The following is a 20928-nucleotide window of genomic DNA, read 5'->3' as shown; positions in this document are numbered from 1 at the left end:
AGTCTAGGACAATGAAGAGAAAATCTTTCTGTAAATTGGATTGATTCTAAGGCAGAGCATCACAGTCTTGATTTGGGTTAACTAATTTATTCAGCAAAATAAATAGTATTTTTGTTAGGCAAGGGTATCAAGGAATATTGATCAAAGGCAGGTAAATGGAGTTGAGGTGCAGATCTGTTATGATATGATTGAATGGCAGAACAGGCTGGAGGGGCTGAATGACCAACTCCTGTTCCTTTGTTGATAGATTGGCACCTGATGGGTGAGTAGAGGGGTTGATAACTCAATGATCAGTACTATTACACATGGGTGGAATCCTTCCATGATCTGATATTAAAAAAATCTTCATTTCCAGGACTCGTCAGTGGAATATTAGTTCATCAGAGCTGCCAAAGAGGACAACCCAGCCATGTGTGGTCTGTACAACATTAGCAAAGAGGCATCGCCATTTTCTGACACAAGCATGGTGTTACCCCTGCCTCCTCCCCCATCATCCATTCCACACAGATTATCTCCAGGACCTCACTAAGAAGGTAGTGATGAAGTCTCAATAAATAACAGCAACTAGAACAGGCTATTACTGGCCGGGGTAAATACTTTGCTTTGTTAAAAAAATTAAGTTTAGAAATGATTTTTTCCTAGGTTCAGTTACAGGTGGCAGTCACTCGCTTAACCATTACCTTCAACGTGAACCCAAAGCAGCAATGATTCGTTCGGTGAAGAAACTGAAATTTCTCGAATTGGAGGTCACTTTGGGCCATGACTGGGTTGGATGCAGTAGTCCATGTAACCCCAGCCCCCGGTACACAGCTCAAATGTGTCCCAAAGACACCAATGCTGCCCCCTCTGTGGCTGTAGTTCACAATACAAGAAACAAACAAGTACAGATAAGTTCAGCTGTAAGAGCAGAGTCCGCTACTTACTCCAAATGCCCAATAGCCAAATATGATGATGACAAAGTTAATGACATCGATCAGGAACATTAGTGCGTAGACATCACACACTGCATTATACTCAGGATGGATAATGTTGTAGAAGAATTGCCTAATAGGCAGGTAGATCTGAAGAGCTCTGTAGGACACAAGGAAACAAGACAAAGCAATGAATGTTTCACATAAATGCCCATGTCCATTTTATTACTACCACCAAGATGAGCGATCCTTGTTCATCCTAAGCTGTAAATATACTGTCCGGCACATACGCCTGCTGCTCCCCGAACCCACACAGGGTTACATAGCAAACACGAAAAAGATGGGACAGAAAAAGACCAGCCGATCTATCAGACTTGTCCCACTCAGTCATGCTGTGATCAAGCATCATGCTCCTTAATGCTCCCCACCCACCTCCAGCCATGTAATCTCGAGGCAAAAAAAAACGACTGCATAAACGACACCATCAGTCCCGGCCAGAACGGAGATGATTGGGTAATTCTCCTGTCAATCAGGCCTGAAGTGACTGGGATTAGGACCACAGGAACAGGAGTAGGCCATTTAGCCCCTTGAGCCTGTTCCGCTATTCAATGAGATCATGGCTGATCTGTGACCTAACTCCATATACCCACCTTTGCCCCATGTCTCTTAATACCTTTGCTTAACAAAAATCGATCAATCTCAGTGACATAATAAAGACTCACTACGCACTTGGTTGTACATAAAGCAAGGCTTTAAATCGACTTGTAACAAAACATGGAGGTCTAGTTAGTAGTCACTAGCTTCCTGTTTCCAGACTGTCTCTGGCCAAGGTGGGCCCACGCCCGAGTATTTATACTCCTCGGGCGGCGCCCTCAGCTGGCCGTTCAGTAGTACTTCTTGTAGAAGATGCGATTTATGACACTCAGATTTAAAGTTAACAATTGACCCAGCATCAATTGCCATTTGCGGAAGAGTTCCAAACTTCTACCACCCTTTGTGTGTAGAAGTATTTCCTAATTTCACTCCTGAAAGGTCTGGCTCTAATTTTTAGACTATGTCCCCTAGTCCTAAAGTCCCCAACCAACGGAAATAGTTTCTCTCTATCTACCCTATCAATTCCCCTTAATATCTTAAAACCTTCGATCAAATCGCCCCTTAATCTTCTAAATTCCAGAGAATACAACCCTAGTTTGTGTAATCTCTCCTCATATTTTAACCTTTGAAGTCCAGGTATCATTCTAGTAAATTTACACTGCACTCCCTCCAAGGCCAATATATATTTCCTAAGGTGTGGTGCCCAGAGCTGAACACAGTACTCCAGGAGTGGTCTAACCAGGGTTTTATATAGCTGTTGCATGACTTCCAACCCCTTGTATTTAGTCCACTAGATATAAAGGCCAGCATTCCATTAGCCTTTTTGATTATTTTTTGTACTTGACATTTTAATTACCTGGAACCCGAAGGGGGCAAAATTGGGTCATGCCCCCTTTGGGGCGCTAACTTCGCTGGGGTGCTACTTTTAGCACCCCCACGCCCGAAATTCACTGGTAGCGCCCCCAAGAGGGAGGCGGGGGTTCTACTGGAAGCGCCCCGTCTCCCTCTTGGGGCGCTGTGAGTGAATCTCGTGGCGCTACGTGCCGCAGTACTGCTGGCCTTCCTCCCCTTATTAAAGGGGAGGGGCCTAGCGCAGCGTGACCCGGGGCCCAGCTGGGCTTGGAGTGCCGGCAAAAGAGCCCGGCACTCAAGAGAAGTGCCGGGCTCACGGAGCGTAGCCGGTACCCCGCAGGGGGGCTGCAGGAGGAGGCCGGGGACAGCAACGGGGGCAGGTGCTGACAGGCGGCCAGCAGCAAAAATGGCAGCCTGGCACCTCCCTTTTAATAAGAACATAAGAAATAGGAGCAGGAGTAGGCCAATCGGCCCCTCGAGCCTGCTCCGCCATTTAATAAGATAATGGCTGATCTGATCCTAACCGCCAATCTACTATCACAGAACCATCTCCTGAATCTAACAGAATTAGACACACGAAATAGGAGCAGGATCAGGCTACATGGCCCCTGGGCCCGCTCCGCTACCCACAGGGCCATGACCGATCCGAACCTAGACTCATGTCCAAATTCCTGCCCGCTCCCCGTAACCCTTAATTCCCTTTACTTCTAGGAAACTGTCTATTTCTGTTTTAAATTTATGTAATGATGTAGCTTCTACAGCTTTTTGGGGCAGCATATTCCATGGACCTACCACCCTCTGAGTGAAGTAGTTCCTCCTCATCTCAGTTTTGAAAGAGCAGCCCCTTATTCTAAGACTATGCCCCCTAGTTCTAGTTTCACCCATCATCGGGAACATCCTCCCCGCATCCACCCGATCCAACCCCTTCACAATCTTATATGTTTCAATAAGATCGCCTCTCATTCTTCTGAACTCCAATGAGTAGAGTCCCAATCTACTCAACCTCTCCTCATACGTCCATCCCCTCATCCCCGGGATTAACCGAGTGAACCTTCTTTGTACTGACTCGAGAGCAAGTAATTTGCGCTGCCCGGGCCGCAGGTAGGCTCCCTTGACTCTGTCGAACATAGTGTCCGGTGGTAAGTCAGGGGCGCTACTGAAGATCACGGCTAGGGTGCTGCGCATGGCAATGATGTCATCACCAGAGACGCAGCACCGCGCGGGTGCTAACGGTTACTGCCACCGCTAACCTCCCGCTGAATTTCGCAGGAGGCGTTAGCGGTGCCGCGCCCAGGCGCGCTAGTTGCTTTGCCCTCTTAGGGTGCTAATAGGAGGTGCAAATCAACCAATTTTTTCCCTCGAAGTCTCTTTGGACCTCCACTGCTTCTTAGCTTTTCACCATTTAGGAAGTACTCTGTTCTATCCTTTTTAGGTCCAAAGTGGATGATCTCACACTTGCCTGTATTGAAATCCATTTGCCACAGTTTTGCCCACTCACTTAATCTATCAATATCTCTTTGTAATTTTATGCTTCCACCTACACTGCTTACAATGCCGCCTATCTTTGTGTCATCGGCAAACTTGGATATGTGGCTCTCTATGCCATCATCTAAGTCGTTAATAAATACAGTGAATAGTTGAGGCCCCAACACAGATCACTGCGGGACACCACTAGTCACATCCTGCCAATTTGAGTACCTACCCATTATCCTTACACTCTGGCTGAGCAGCAGGAAACAATCTCCTAACCAGGTCAATAATTTGCCATCAATTCGATGAGCTTCAACTTTAGCTAACAGTATCTTATGAGGAACTTAATCAAATTCCTTCTGGGAGTCCATATAAATAACTACCTTTCACAAATCCATGCTGGCTCTCTGTGATCAGCTGAAAATTTTTGAGGTGTTCAGTCACCCTATCCTTAATTAAAGACTCTAGTAATTTCCCGACAACAGATGTCAGGCTAACTGGTCTATAATTCCCTGGTTTCTCTCTCTCACCATTCTGAAATAGCGATTTGTCAGGCATGTGAAATTTTCCAATCTAAAGGAATGTTTCCTGAATTGAGAGAACTTTGGAAGATTATAGTTAGGGCATATGCAATGTGCTCACCTACTTCCTTTAAAACCCTGGGATGGAAACCATCTGGTCCTGGGGATTTGTCACTCTTTAGTGCCATTATGTTCTTCATTACTGTTATTTTGCTTATGTTAATTATGGTGAGTCCCTATCCCTGATTCAAAATTAGTTTCTCTGGAGTGTCCTGCACACTATCCTCTTCCTCTACTGTAAATACTGATGTAAAGTAATTATTTAACATGTCCGTCATTCCCTTATTTTCATTTATAATTTCACTGTTATTAGTTTTCAAGGGGCCAACATTGCCCCTGACCACCACCCTCTTTTTCCTAATATAATTGTAAAAGTTTTTTGTGTTGATTTTGATATCCCTTGCAAGTTTCTTTTTATTTTCCTTTTTGTAGCTCTTACTGTTTTTTCACCCTTTGTTGTTCTTTGTATCTCTCCCATTCGCCAGGATCTGTGCTAGTTTTTGCATTTTTGTGTGCTTTTTCTTTTAGTTTTATGCTGCCCCTCACCTCTTTAGTCGCTCATGGCTGGGTTTTTTTGGCAAGTAGAGCTCTTGCCCTCAGGGGTATAAACTGGTTCTGTATCACCTTCAATTCTTTTCTAAACACACCCTACTGATCTTTTGTCGTTTTACCCATTAACAGATTTGCCCAGTTTACTGTGGACAGTCTCTATCTCATTCTGTTGAAGTCAGCCTCACCTAAATCTAGAATCTTTGTAGCTGTTTCGTGTTTCTCCCTTTTAAGCACTATGCTGAAATCAACCATATTATAGTTGCTATTAAAATGTTCATGCATGGTTAGGCTGTTAACTAAATCTGGCTCATTACTCATTATTAAATCTAATGTGGAATGCCCCCTTGTTGGTTCTAGGACATATTGTTGCAGAAAACTGTCCCAGAGACACTCAAGAAATTCGCTACCTTTCTGACATGAGCTGGTCTGCTTATCCCAATCTATATGGAAGTTAAAATCGCCCATTAAAGCCGCTCTGCTCTGCCGGTTATCTAATCTCTGCATTAATACATTCTGCCACTTCACAGCTGCTAGCAGGGAGCCTATACACAACTCCCACTACAGTCTTCAATCCTTTTCTATTTCTTAATTCTACCTATAAAGTCTCCACTGTCTGCTTACCTCTCATTATATCAACGCTGATCAAAGAAGTAATTTCATCCTTAACCACTAATGCTACTCCTCCTCCTCTACCTGATTCCCTATCCTTCCTGTAGACCTTATAACCTGGTATATTTAGTTCCCAGTCCTAGCCGTCTTGCATGTCATAACCACTCATTTGAATCTGCGCCTGCAATTCATTCAATTTGATCCCTATACTCCATGCGTTTGTATAAACACCACTTATTTGGGCCACACACCCTAACCTGTCCTTCTGCTCTAATGTTTTGCTCTCACATTTCTTATTTCTCTTTCCTGATTTAATTACTTTACATCTTTCCCCTTTACCTGTAGTGCTTAATGCACAATTTCTGACTGTTACTCTACTCTCTTATTTGTTTTAGAATTATTAGTCATGCTACATTTTCCACCTGAGCCCTCCCCCATTTACTAGTTTAAAGTCCTTGTGACTGCCCTATTTATCCTTTCTGCTAGGACCCTGGTCCCAGCCCGGTTCAGATTGGAGCCCGTCTGAATGGATTGATTTTACGCACATAATTTGTGTTATGTAACTATCCTCCACTCACTACATTTTGCTGGAGAAATAATCCTGCTTTTATTGGGAGACTTTGCTGTAGTTTTGGTCATGAGTTCTGTTTGCTGTAGTTTGTAGAGACTGTTTAAATAAACGCTGTCTGCAGTGAAACAGATGCTGTCTGCTGTGAAACAGACGCTGTCTGCTGTAAGTCCTGCCTCCAACTCATTGGCAGTGATGTCAATACTCACTTAGAAAACAAGATTGAAAACCTGAGGCAAATACTGGGAAATTCCTCTCCAACCTCCAAAGGTGATTAAAATGGAGATACCGTGACCAGGTGGTACAAAACCCAACATCCCACTTATCTGTTTTACACAGTGATATCAACCTTCTCCAGAAACACATCCAGCAACTTTTGAACATTTACAGTGAATCAGTACTCACTGCGTGAGCCAGCAACTTACTGCAAAATCAAGACTCGTCACTTGTCCTCTACTCTTCCTCATCCCTTCCCAGGACCTCAGACTGTAGATTTCCTCAACTCTCATGCTTCTCCTCATCTTACAAACTACAAGCTTTTAAAACCCAAGCCCTTCTTATCTATTGACTACACCCTTATTTATCTCAACTTTTACTTATTTTCCACCTATAAATCTTAATCATTCACCCAGGATTCTCAATTTTAATAGATGTTTTTTTTTTTTTTATTGAGCAACAGAAGTCTTGGGCATCTTTCAGAATTCAATTCAGTCACATCACTAATCACGATACAATCCCAGCTCAAAAACCACCTCGGTGGTAAACAGGCAAAAGTGGCAAGATTCCAAACCTCCTGTTTTCTCAATGTCATAATTCTTCACTACAACAATCACAACATCTGTACCTAATTGAGATGCAAACATTTTTGTACTTTCTGCCTGCATTTGTACTTTGTATTTCAGAGAGTCATCCGAAACAAGGACTGTCGATACAGGCTGAATGATATCCTTATACTTAGTTATTTACCCATATGACATTGTCTGCCATCACTGTGTTACTCTCCCCACAGCCATTACCGTGTTATTCTCCCCACCGCCGTCACAGCATTACTCCCCCTACTTGCCCCCCCCCCACCCCATCCCAAGATTGTGAGTATATTTGGAGCTATGGGTAGAACTGCAGGATTTCCAGCTATGCTTCACATTGGAGCAAGGTAGGACCTCCTTACAGGATGGTGATGTATCTTTTCGCTGTCCGCATCTTTTCCCTTATCTGGTCGGTGACGGTCTCTCTCAATCGCTTGGTGGTCTTTGGCGATTCTCTTTTCTTCTTTTTGGATCTCTTTGGAGCTTTTACTCTGTCTGAAGAGAAAGGCATCAGTCAGTCAGTCAGAGTGACACTATTCCATAGGAGTCATGAATTAATCCTCAGACAGTTTGTTCCCCAACACTCTCCCATTCCAAATAGGAACAGGACAAGACTATTCAGCCCCTCGAGCCTGCTCCACCATTCTATCAGATCAAAACTAATCTGTACCTCAACTCCATTTACCCGTCTTTATTCCATATCCCCGATACCCTTACTTAAAAAAATTCTATCGATCTCAGTCTTGAAAGCGCCAATTGTCCCAGGTCATCCCAAATAAATTTACAGCTAATTAATTATTTTTGAAGTGTAGTCACAGTTGTAATGGAGGAAAACACGTCCACCAATTGGTGCATAGCAAGGTCCCACAAACAGCAATTGAGCTAAGTGACCAATGAATCTGTTTTTATGGTGTTGATTGAGGGATGAATGTTGGCCCGGACACTGGGGGAATACCATGCTCTACCTTGATACAAGAAAGTGAAAGTGTGCCTGGGTGGGTGCGCGCATGCCTGGGTGGATGGGGCTGTATGCATGGGTCTGGGTATGTGTGTGTTTGATGTATCTGGGTGAGTTGTCAGTGTGTGCTGAGTATTAAATTGAATTTGCTGAGCGTTCCCAGTTTGATTCTTCACTCCTTTTACCCACGCTCACTCTCTTACCTTCTCTAACCAGCCGTCCTGATGACCGTCTGGAAACATTTCTTCCCCCAGGAGACCTTGCCGTGTCCTGTAGGCTGACTGCTTGCATGGTCTCAGTGTAGGCGTCATCCTCTTTCGCCTCTCCCAGGTGCGGACCCTTGCTTTGTTTCTGCTCCTTCTCAAAATGCTGCCCCTTCACCGCATCATGGGAATCCCACAGACCATGGCACTGTCACAGGACGGGAGAGATTTGGAAGCAATGTTAATCAAACATTAGTAAATGGAAAGAAAGACCATCCCTGTTCAGATTAAGTCTTCCCAGGTATGATCCAAACGTTCCTACTGACTAGGAATTTGTGTCTGTACGGTTGCCATTTACTGTCTTCCCAGGTTTTGGCTCTTGCTGAGGTGTCCTATCCAAATGGCAATTCTGCACGTGCGAGCCTCGATACTGAATGTCAACCAACTATTCAACCACAGGGGTCACCAGAACCAAAGTTCATCCTGGTGTCCAAACACGTGCACTTTCCAGAAAAGCACAGAAACCATGACATGGAGACATTTTAGTGCAAGACGATGGGAAATTGCAGGACTATATGGAAAGAGGGGATGTGGGACTAATTGGATAGCTCCTTCAGAGAGCCGGCACAGGCGCGATGGGCCGAATGGCCTCCTTCTGTGCTGTAAGGTTCTATGATTCTATGAAGACCAGAAAACAAGTGGAGATGAACTAAAATTGCCAACACATTCCACAAACTGGATGTTACACCTTTGGCTGTTGCTCACAGCTGCATTGTGTAGATTCCTTTTCCAGAAGCAAACAGAGTTCCCTTACAACTGGAACTTGCACTTTATTCTGTGATGGGTACGGGTTTAGCAATTAACCTCCCAAATCACGGTGAACCAAAATCCCTGTTTCAATGATAAGTTCACTTTCAGCAGAGAACTCGTGGGGTGCCCGTCACATCCTACTGTCAAATCAATACAGGCTAACCCTACTGGGTCAGAAATAATATACTGAAGCAAAAAGACCCGGCAAGATAATATCACAGTTCAATAAGCAAATGTTCTAACTTGAATTGAGATGCTGCTTTGCACAATTTTTAAAAAACTTCTTGGATGGCACAATAACAGGACGAGTGGCGAAGATACCGTGACATTGTATTTGTCCTTAGGGTCTGGCCGTTAGGTATCACTTGGGTGTAAAGCAGAGGGGAAATTGGGCAGGGAGATCACACACCGGTTACAAAACCCACCTGAGTTTTTGTCCCATTAATTTAAATGGAAGGAGTTCAGTCAGATTCTGTTACACGAGCCGCCCTTGCGGCATTCCACTCAGATATTGCTTAATACACAATGACTAAAATCTCCACCTGTATCAAAAAGGGCAGAAATCCCACAAAATTGACGTTGGATGTTGGTAGCTTTGTAGGATTAGAGTGATTGTACAAGGGTCCAATGAGTAAGTCCCAGCTTTCCTGCAAGCTGACCCTCGCTCCAGCTTCAGCAAGGACGGGAAACTCAGCATTTGGATTTAGGGGAAGTTACAAAATCCGTGTGATGGAGTAAATAGGGAAAAAGTATTCCCTCTGGTGAGTGGGTCAATAACGAGAGGTCACTGATTCAAAATCATTGAAACAAGATCTAGAGGGGGGATGAGGAGAAATCTTTTCACTGAGGGTTGTCGGGATCTGGAACGCTCGACCTGAAGAGGTGGTGGAAGCTAATTCCATAAATAATTTTAAAAGGGAGTTGGACAGGTGCTCGAGGATGAGGAACTTACAGTTACGGACAAAAAGCGGGGATGTGGGACTAATTGGACAGCTCTTTCAAAGAGCCAGCACAGGCACGAGGGGCCAAATGGCCTTTTTCTGTGCTGTAAATTTTTGTGATTCTATGATTGAAAAGCTGCCTCCCGTCAGGGCCACCAATATCTGAAGCCTCAGGCCATATCATTCAGCACAGTGTCAGGGCAAACCCCCTCTTTCATCAAGTAACGTGATCTTGGAATCTGGGATCTTGCGTATATGTGACAGAGTGTGACTCCGAGTGTGAGAGATGTGTGCTAGATACAGACATAGGGCTGGATTTTGCCAGGCCCGAGGAGGTGGGATTGGAGGCGTGTGGGGTGTTAAAATTGTAAAAAGTGGCAGGCGGTCCCGATCACGCCTCCAAGCAATTTTCCCAAATACGTGGTTTCTGATCCTGTCTCTGTCCCGCCTCCAAGAGGCAGGATAGGCCCTTAAGGCCCTTTACAACCACTAAATTGCTTCTATAATCCCATTTTGAGGGGCCTTTCCGATTTTAACACGTTTCCCACGTGATTCACGTCTCCTCTGAAACATGATGGTGAAACCTGGCGGGAGCACAATTGGATTGCTGACTATCAGCTGCAGCTCCACCATTAAATAGGAGATTTGATCAGTTGTCATTTGCAGGTGGCAAGACTTTGTTGTCTCAGGTCTGGGGGAACTTTTAGCAGGCATAACCATAGCTGTGGAAGTTTGGAGCCTGACACCCATCTCCAGTGTGACCTCCTGGGAAACCCCTCTCGCCACCTTGACTGAGCGCTTCCTCAACTGAGGCATCTACCAGAAGCATGGGAACCATTTATTTCCTTTCCTCCTGGACATCAGATTCGGACGAAGACCAGCCGTGGCAGCAGCAGAACCATGAACAACAGCAGCGACAACAACAGGAGCGCAAAGCTGCTGCTCACCCACCGAAGCTGCACAGGCCAGAAGGTGCCAGCCCATGGAAGCCCGTTGGTGCAGGAGATACCCCCCAAACAGGGTCTACAGACAGAGGATCAGCTAACTCAACATGACTGAGCAGCAGTGCCAAAGGCAGCTCTGACTTTCGCGAGAGTTACTGGGTGACATCTGCTCAATGGTGCAGCAAGACCTGGAGCCCAGAGGAGCAGGTGGACACCCCTTACCAGTGGCCGTCAAAGTCACCACCGCACTCAACCTTTTTGCTTCAGGCTCATTCCAGGGATCAGCAGCAGACATCAGCGGCATCTCCCAGGCGGCCGCACACACTTGCATCATGCAGGTAACCCATGCCCTCTTTGGCATCGTGCACAATCACATCCATTTCTCCAAGGATCAAGCAAGTGTCACGGCGCGTGCGGTTGGATTAGCTAATCTGGCAGGCTTTCCAAGGGTGCAGGGCGTCGTTTACTGCACACGTGGCCCTTAAGGCACCCCATCGTAATCCAGGTATTTTTGTCAACCGCAAGGGCTTCCACTCCCTCAACGTGCAGCTGGTGTGTGACCACAAGAAGGAAATTTTGCATGTTTGTGCCAAGTACCCTGGCAGTTGCCATGACTCCAGTCTAGTGTGCCTCTGCTCTTCAGTCCGCCAGACCAACTTAACGGATGGCTACTTGGAGACAAGGGCTATCCCCTGAAGACATGGCTAATGATGCTGTTGAGGTCATGGCTTGCAGATTCAGGAGGGGGAAGAGGAAGAGGAGGAAGAGGAGGAGGAAGAAGGAGGAGGAAGAGGATGAACATGAATATCTTGCAGAGGCCCATCAACCAGCGGCAGCAGTACGCAAGAACATTGCTGCCTGGGATGCAAGGAACGCACTCATCTTGGCCAGATTTGCTTAGCCTAGCCAATCAAGCACTTTTGCCTCGCAGCTTCTTACCAGAGCATCGACAATGGCCAAGAACCAGCAGATTCCTAGCACTCTGACCACCATACTGACAATTGCAAGTAATCCTAAGCCCTCAATGTGGAAGTCCCATTTGCGAAATGACACACGCCACAACTGCAACAGTTGCCATCAGAATTTGTATTTACAATAACCAACTGATGGCATTTTAAAAATAAACACATTTCACCCAAGTGACTACGCTTGTGACTATTTGTGCAGTATCTTTCTCTTATGCGTGCTCCTACGTGGTGCTTACCCTGTGGCTTCAGCAGATGTGGAGGCCCCTTGCTCACTTTCTTGCTGCACCTGTCTCGACACCTTTGGCGGGCATCCTCTGGGGTTGCGAAGCTGTGAGGGCTCGGCAACAGTCTGCTGCTCCTGTGGCTGTGCAGGGGTTGAGACGCCGATCTCAGTTGGGTGGGGACTCTGGTGGGGCTCTGACTGAGGACTTGGCAGTGGCATGGAAATGTGAGCGCTTGGAGAGGAGCCCCCACTTCCTTGTTCTCGGCCAGCAACATCCCTCTCATGGGTGAGGTCCACCTCAGCACTTGCAAGTGGCTTGAGAGCACCTTGCTGCATATCAGGGGGGCCATGGGGACCCATATCTGCACTGGCAGTCCTACTCAGAAGGACTTCCATGAAGGTCTGGTTTCTCTGTTCAATAGCTGACCATCGCTCCTCCAGAGATGTCAGTCTATTCTGAACACTCACTGTAAAGTCTGTAGGTATTATGGCGAATTAATACACAGACTACAAGAGTAACTTTAACAGGACTTTACTATTCGAAGGTCAGGGCGAATCTGCCCAATAAATCCTGACACAGCACTTATATACCGGTGTGGTCACCGTCGGTATTACAGTATACAGCAGCCAAGATAAAGTAGTGCCACACCTAAAATAGTTCTCTTAAAGGTGGACGGTTACATACAATAGTTCTCTTAAAGGTAGAACAGTTACATACACTACAATCCTCCCTTTTTAGCTTACAACATACTTATTCCCCATTAACATAACATATATACAACTTATGCAAAACAGTTCACAGATTCAGTCTCTCTGGAGGCTTCCTGACTCTGTCCGGATAACGCCTCGGTGGTGTAGTAGTTTTCGGCGGGGTAGTAGGTTCTTCTGGCAAGGTCGATTCGGCTTGAAGGACAGTGTCAGGTTCATCTGATTCCAGTATTACCAGATCGGAGGTAGGTGCTCTGGGTATCTCTGCTTCAACATTAGCCGTGTAAGGTTGTGGAGTAGGTTGGTCCTTTGTGGATGACCCTATGATCTGGTCAACATGGCGCCTTATTATGCTGTCACCAATGTCCACGGTATACATCAGCGGCCCTAGCCTTTTCCCAATAGTTCCAGGCTGCCATTTCTCGGTACGGTAGTCCCGGGCCAAAACTTGTTGACCTATCTGAAAGGATCTAGTTGGCCTTTCATTCATGCCCTGAAATTGCCGGTTCTCTACGTCCCTTCTGACGTTTGGCTTAATCAAATCCAGCCGGCATCTTAGTCTTCTATTGAAAAACATCATGGCGGGAGTTTGGTTTGTGGCCGCATGTGTTGCATTCCTGTACGCCAACAAGAAGTTATCTACCTTATGTTGTAGGTTGATGTCTTCATTACCCATGGCCTTTATGGCCTTCTTGAAGGTCTGGACAAACCTTTCAGCTAATCCATTGGTGGCGGGATGGTAGGGGGCTGACGTGTAGTGCTTGACCCCATTCCTTTTTAAGAACTTCCTGAATTCTTCGGACACAAATTGCGGTCCATTATCAGAACAGATCTGTTCCGGCAGCCCATTCCTGGCAAATATGGTCCTTAATACTGTGATGGTTTTTTCCGTGGTGGTGGAGGACATCTTTATTACCTCCGGCCACGTGGAGTGTGCATCCACTGCGATTAGAAACATTGAGTCCATAAATGGACCAGCAAAGTCGACGTGTACCCTTTTCCAAGGAGATGAGGGCCACTCCCATGGATGCAGAGGAGCTTGTGGTGGCGCGTTTTGGACCTTCTGGCATCCTAGACAGCTCTTGGTTATTTCTTCGATGTCTCCATCAATACCTGGCCACCACACAAACGCTCTTGCTAGGTTCTTCATTTTCACTCCACCCAGATGCCCCTCGTGAAGCTCCTTTAGCACCTTATGCTGAAGTTTGGGTGGAATCACCACTCTAGATCCACACATCAAGGTTCCTCGGCACACTGACAGCTGTTCTTTTCTTTGCGAAAATGTGGGCAGCGTTGGTTCGCCATGTGCTGGCCATCCCTCCACCGTTAAATCGTAGACTCGTGAGAGAGTCGGATCATTTCTTGTTTCATTTTCGATCATCGAATTTGTTACTGGTAGACATTCCACTATGGATGAGTGGAACATCTCTACCGGGTCCACTGTAGCCGCCTCTTCTACTACTGGCAACGGTAGGCGCGATAACCCATCAGCATTTCCATGCTGTTTGGACCTTTTGTATTCGATGTCATATTGGTGTGCCCCAAGTAACACGGACCACCTCTGTAGCCTTTGCGCTGTCATAGTGGAAACGGCCTTGTTAGGGTTGAATATGCACACCAACGGCTGGTGGTCTGTCAGTAATGTGAACTTCTTGCCCTGCAGGTAATGATTGAATTTCTTTACTCCCCACACAAGGCTGAGGGCCTCCCTATCTATCTGAGCATAATTTCGCTCAGCGGAGGTCAATGATCGGGACGCAAATGCGACTGGCCTTTCCGAGCCATTTGGTAACTTGTGTGAAAGTACTGCTCCAATTCCATAAGGGGAAGCATCACAAGCTAGACGAAGAGGTAACGTTGGGTTGAAATGAGCCAACACTTCCTCAGAGGTAATCAACGCCTTGCTTCTGCGAAAGGCCTTCGTACAGTCCTCGCTCTACTTCCATGGTACTTCTTTCCGCAACAGAGCATTCAGCGGATGCAGCACCGTGGATAGATTTGGCAGAAACTTGTGGTAATAATTAATCAACCCCAGAAACGATCTCAACTGTGATACATTTTCCGGAGCGGGGGCCTTCACGACAGCTTCTATCTTGTCAGGTGACTTGTGCAGCCCCTCTTGGTCAATGACATGACCGCAATACGAGATCCGTTTCTGGAAGAACTCACATTTCTGGCGATTAACTCGAAGACCATATTCCTTCAACCTGGTGAGCACCAGTTTCAAATTTGCGAGGTGTTCCTCCTCGTCCTCTCCTGTAATCAGGATATCGTCCAAGTAACACTGAGTGCTTGGAATACCCTGTAAGACCTGCTCCATGGCCCTCTGCCAAATTGCTGGAGCCGAAACTACTCCAAAAACCAGTCTATTATAACGATACAAGCCTCTGTGCGTGTTGATTGTGAGATACTGGCGCGACTCTTCCTCGACTTCCATTTGTAAGTATGCTTGTGCCAGGTCTATCTTGGTGAAGTGTTTCCCGCCAGACAATGAAGCAAAGATATCCTCAATCCGCGGAAGCGGGTATTGTACCGTGTGAAGCACCGGATTAACTGTGATCTTGAAGTCTCCGCAGATGCGGACCTTTCCCGGTCCCCCTGGCTTGTTACTTGATGAAGACTTCATGACGGGAACAATGGGCGTGGTCCACTCACTCCAGTCCACCTTAGACAGTACCCCTGAACGTTCAAGCTCTTCCAGTTCTGCCTCCACAGCAGGTCGTATCGCGTAAGGTACCGATCTGGCTTTGAAAAATTTTGGGCTTGCATGTTCTGCAATCTTGATTTTTGCTTTAATTCCTCTCAGTGTTCCCAGTCCTTGCTGGAATACCTCTTTAGCTTCGTCCAATATTCTGGACAACCGTTCAGGTTTGACATCTTCCTTTCCGGAATCTACCGTCATTGTGTTTAGTGAATGCCAGTCTATCTTTATTTTCCTGATCCACTCCCGTCCCAGAAGTGGTGGACCTCCCTTGGGCAGCACATACATGTCCATCCCTTGGTGATCTTTGTCCTTGTATCTCACCTTGACTTTTATCTTTCCGATGGGGTATACTTTGTGCCCCGTGTATGTCTGCAATACTATCTCCGTATCCCGTAGGGGAATATGTTTGAATAACTTTTTGTAATCTTGCTTATTCATGACCGTCAACGCCGATCCGGTGTCCACTTCCATCTTCACTTGGACTTTTGCAATCTGTAGTGTGACCCAGATAGTTTGTCGGTCAGCTTCTTTACTCACATTGTGAATCCTCAGACTACCCAGTTCCTTGCTGTTGGAGTCTGAGTCCGAATTCTGTTCATCTGGACTCTTCCCAGTCACCTTATGTACCTTTCTGTACTTCTTCTGCGGTGACTTATTATTGCTGGTCTTCTTTCCTGACCGGCATACCTTAGCTATGTGACCAAGCTTGCCACATTTTCTGCATTCCTGGTTTTTAAACCAGCATTGGTTCTGGTCGTGTGTTGTCTTCCCACAACGATAACATTTCGTTGTACCCGAAGTCATTTGATCCACACTGAGTACCGCTGTCTTCCGCTGCATTTCCGCCGTGCCTCTCGCTGCGGCTTCGTGCGATGCTGCAATAAGGACAGCCTTATCAAGTGTAAGATCGTTCTCTTCGAGCAGTCGTTTTTGTGTTCCTTCCTTCGACATCCCGCACACGAACTTGTCTCTCAGTGCCTCTGTCAGATTTACCCCAAACTGACAGTATTTTGCTAGCCTACGCAGTTCAACCAGGTACTCCGCGTTGCTTTCCTCTTTTCGTTGCGTTCTCACGTAAAATTTAGATCGTTCCGCTAACATCAGCGGTGCGGGGTTAAAATGATCCTTCAGGACAGCAACAATATTAGCGAAAGACTGATCCGCCGGTTTAGCTGGTGATAGAAGATGCTTCAATAACCCGTATGTCTTCGCACCCATTGAGTTTAGTAAGGTTAGAGCTTTGTCATAATTTGCTATCTTATTGACCTTACAATATATCTCGATGCGTTCTACATACGTGGCCCAATCTTCCACATCGGAATCGAAACCGTTGATGTTACTACGCTTAGGCATCTTCACACTCTTCCTGAGAAACAACAACGAAATATTTCTTTAACTTTTTTTTTTTCAAAATGGCGGTTTCCCGCGCTTGTCTTCTTTCCCCGCCCACTTTCAAAATGGCGGTTTCCCGCTTCTGTCTTCTTCCCCGCCTACTGGCGGCTTCCCGCGCTTCTTCCCCTGGCGGGAGGGGTAAGCTTTTCCCTCGGGCGACGACCGTTGGCTTTCGGGGTTCGCAGCCTGCGCGTCGGCTTCAGTGCGTTCCTTGTTCCCTTTTCTCGGCAGGGCAACCGGCGCTGGGTACAACCCGTTGACGGCGAACAGTTTCAGCCGCTGGGCTGGATCTCGCTCAGTCTCCCTCGCTCGGGCTCTGTCTCTCCCGCTCGCTCGGGCTCTGTCTCTCCCTCAGCGGCTTCCAATCGCGCCTCCCAGCCCTCTCGCAGTCCGGTGCTTTCCTCCCTGGCTGCGTTCTCTGCGATTTATTTATTTTTATATCTTCCCGCGCCTTACGATCCCGGTCGCAGCGCTTCGTGGCCTCGGTCGCTGCCCGGCCTTTTTCACTCCACTCGCGCCTCCCAGCCCTCTCGCAGTCCAGTGCTTTCCTCCCCGGCTGCGGCTGAGTTCACCGCGGTTTATTTATTTTTATATCTTCCCGCGCCTTACGATCCCGGTCGCAGCGCCTCGTGGCCTCGGTAGCTGCCTGGCCTTTTCCGCCGGTCGCGGTCTAGCTGTCTCATGACGCCGTTGCGTCTCCCAGCCCACTTGTACCGCGGCTTCCGTGCTCCACGCTGCCCCAGTCTCAGCGCCTCTGGGCCCGACTTCTGTCCGGCTCCTTTCCCCCGACCGTGGTCGAGTTCACCGCCCTTATCCTCCGTTTATTTTTTTATTTTATTTTCCCTTTACTCACAGTCACCGTGGCCGACTTGCTTCTCGTGCTGATCGGCTCACTCACCACCGTGGCAGAAGGGACAATCAGTGCCTGTTGCTGATGGAAGGCTTCGTGTCTGAATTCTTCCTTCTTCCTTGCTCTGCAGACTCGAGTTTTCTCTCAGCAGAACGACGAGGGCGGGTGCCTCTTCTCGACGCTCGTTAACTGCTTCGGAAGTATTGTTGCCGCAGGGTAAGATCGAACTCGTCGCCACTGTAAAGTCTGTAGGTATTATGGCGAATTAATACACAGACTACAAGAGTAACTTTAACAGGACTTTACTATTCGAAGGTCAGGGCGAATCTGCCCAATAAATCCTGACACAGCACTTATATACCGGTGTGGTCACCGTCGGTATTACAGTATACAGCAGCCAAGATAAAGTAGTGCCACACCTAAAATAGTTCTCTTAAAGGTGGACGGTTACATACAATAGTTCTCTTAAAGGTAGAACAGTTACATACACTACACTCACCATGTTTTCTACACTCTGGCGACTTAGCTCCTCCATGGCCATAGCCATCCTCTCATCTACTGTAGCCATCCTTTCCGTGGTGCTGCGTTCATGCGCCAATGACTCCACAAAGGCTCTGCTCATGTTCGCGATGGACTCCTCCATTCGCTTCACACTCGCAGCGACCCTGGAGACAAAACCTGCCAGAGACTCCTGCACCTGTTCCTGGAGTTCCAGCACCGCTGTTCTTCTGGATGGACCCAGAGGCAGAGGGTCGACATGCAGCTGAGCCGAGCTGGGAGAGTCCTGCGCCCTCCGACTAGGACTCTCCAATGCTGTTCCTGTCTCCACACTTTGCTGATGCTCACTTGTGAGCTGTGATACACCAGGTGACAACACTACTCTATCTCACGATGGTCCCACCGAGGTGTGAGTGTCTGCGCTGATGCTGGGTTGGCTGAATTCTGCTGACGCTGCGCCCTCAGAGGTTGCAGCTTCCTCTGAGGAGTCTGGAGGCTCAGGCTGTTCCTCCTGGATAGTGGGGACGGGAGCTTGCGACGGTCCTGTGGGGGAGTAAAGGAGTCAGAGATGTGAGGCCAAGGTTACATGTACATTGTAGATGATCATAGTCCATCTGTTAGAGCTTCAGAATCATTATCAGCGACTCATGCAATGTCAATGAGAGAGATGAAAAACTATTCTGTCACCAGCTTTCTCTGATGCACCCGTCTGTCCGTCCCCCACTTGCGCATCGTCCTCGAGTCCCACGATCTCCAGGACCGCCTCCTCCCAGGGGGTGAGCTGGTCTACTGAGAGTGGCCCTCCTCCTGTCCTCGCTCTTTCCCTCTTATTGTGAGCTCTCTTTTCCTGCAATGAGGGAGAGAAATGGAGTTTGAGTGAGAATGAAAGAGTGAGTGTAGAGAATCCATATCATTGATGGTTAGAAGGAGACAAAGATGGAGTGAGTTGGCAAGACCAAGGGCCTTCCCTGTGTTTTGTAAGTTGTTTTCATAGCATCACAGTGATAGGGAGTGTGAGGGCTGCATAGTCGAATAGTTAGGTGAATGTGACCATAGAGAGAGAGGGAATGGGTAAGGGTGCAGGGATATCAGTGTTAAGTGGGATGTGGAGGAAGCGTGCTGGTGAGGAGAGGCAATGGGAATCAGATTGAGGGTGATGGGAAAGTCACACTCACTTTTCCAGTGCGCAGGTCATGAAACCTCTTCCTGCACTGAAGCCAGGTTCTGCGGATCATCGACAACGAGTTGACCTCGTGGGCCACCTGGATCCACACAGCCTTCGTCTGCTGGGGAGGCTTCTTCCTCCCTGAAGAAGGGAAGAGCACCTCCTTACTAGCTCTTGCTCCCTCCACCAAAGCTTGCAGGGCGACGTCATCAAATCTGGGAGCAGACTTAGGTCTCCCGCTGCTCATTCAGCCTCCAGGTCCCCCTCACTGCAAAGGCCAAAAGGTTGGCAGTCTGCAGAAGAAGCAAGGCTTCTTGCAGACCTTAAATGCAGCAGCAATGATGATGTCATCGGAGGCGAGTTTCAGACTGAAAAAAACTAATTGGGCCATGGGTTCCCACACGCTGGAACTCAATTGCCCAATTATGTGAAAATCGCATCAATCTCCCACATCGATTTGGAATCGGGTGGATAACACGAAAAGCGGATGACACGACCCCAGCCCGCCCCATGACAAAATCCAGCCCTTAGAGTCTAACCACCTCCCCTTGACATTCAATGACATTACCATCGCCGAATCCCCCACCATCAACATCCTGGGGGTCACCATTAACCAGAAACTTAACTGGACCAGCCATATAAATACTGTGGCAACAAGAGCAGGCCAGAGGCTAGGTATTGTGCGGCGAGTGTCTCACCTCCCGACTCCCCAAAGCCTTGCCACCATCTACAAGGCACAAGTAAGGAGTGTGATGGAATACTCTCCACTTGCCTGGATGAGTGCAGCTCCAACAACACTTAAGAAGCTCGACACCATCCAGGACAAAGCAGCCCGCTTGATTGGCACCCCATCCACCACCGGCGCACCATGGCTGCAGTGTGTACCATCTACAAGATGCACTGCAGCAACTCGCCAAGGCTTCTTCGGCAGCGCCTCCCAAACCTGTGACCTCTTCCACCTAGAAGGACAAGGGCAGCAGGTGCATGGGAACAACCACCACCTCGAAGTTCCCCTCCAAGTCACGCACCATCCTGACTTAGAAGTAAGTCGCCGCTCCTTCATCGTCGCTGGGTCAAAATCCTGGAACTCCCTCTCTTACAGCACTGTGGGAGTACCATCACTACATGGACTGCAGCGGTTCAAGAAGGAGGCTCACCACCACCTTCTCAAGGGCAACTAGGGATGGGCAATAAATGCTGGCCTTGTCAGTGACGCCCTGATCCCATAAACGAATAAAAAAGATAGCAATGAAATTGCCGTTCTAATAAATGAATAGATTCGATGGTCCTGCACGATTACCTTTAGGACTGACCTACGTAGGAACAGAGCCAACAACTGAATAAGGTCGTAGTGCACACAGCCATCCTGCTTCTCAATTCCAATGATGTTGGGAAGATAGAAAGGCCGATTGAAATAAAGCACTCGATAGGAGGTGCTGGTCCAAGGGAAGAATCCAAATTGAAAGCAGTACTTCACGACAACAGTGATCTGTAGGGGGAACAGGAGTAAGGAACAGTGAAATACTCAATACACAAGGGAAGGGACAGTAACACTCCCTGTACCGGGGTAAGGGACAGTGACAAATATCGTTAAAAGTATAGGACAGCAGCTCTCTCTACA

The 20928-nt window shown here is 47.5% G+C and overlaps 1 protein-coding gene across 1 annotated transcript in view; it reads right to left on the bottom strand.

Moving 5' to 3' along the window:
• LOC147108520 (piezo-type mechanosensitive ion channel component 2-like) overlaps nucleotides 1–20928 on the bottom strand; it is a 318148-nt gene that overhangs the window by 35230 nt on the left and 261990 nt on the right. Inside the window, 4 exon segments of the mRNA XM_086004280.1 lie at nucleotides 924–1071; nucleotides 7306–7438; nucleotides 8105–8312; nucleotides 20608–20796. Coding sequence (XP_085860406.1) covers nucleotides 924–1071; nucleotides 7306–7438; nucleotides 8105–8312; nucleotides 20608–20796 — 678 coding nt within the window.

Source organism: Somniosus microcephalus, chromosome 13 (assembly GCF_052327205.1).
Source record: "Somniosus microcephalus isolate GS21.2 chromosome 13, FLI_Smic_1.0, whole genome shotgun sequence".
NCBI lineage: Eukaryota > Metazoa > Chordata > Chondrichthyes > Squaliformes > Somniosidae > Somniosus > Somniosus microcephalus.
Note: the sequence above shows the minus strand (reverse complement) of the source record. Positions and strands in the feature narration are given on the sequence as shown.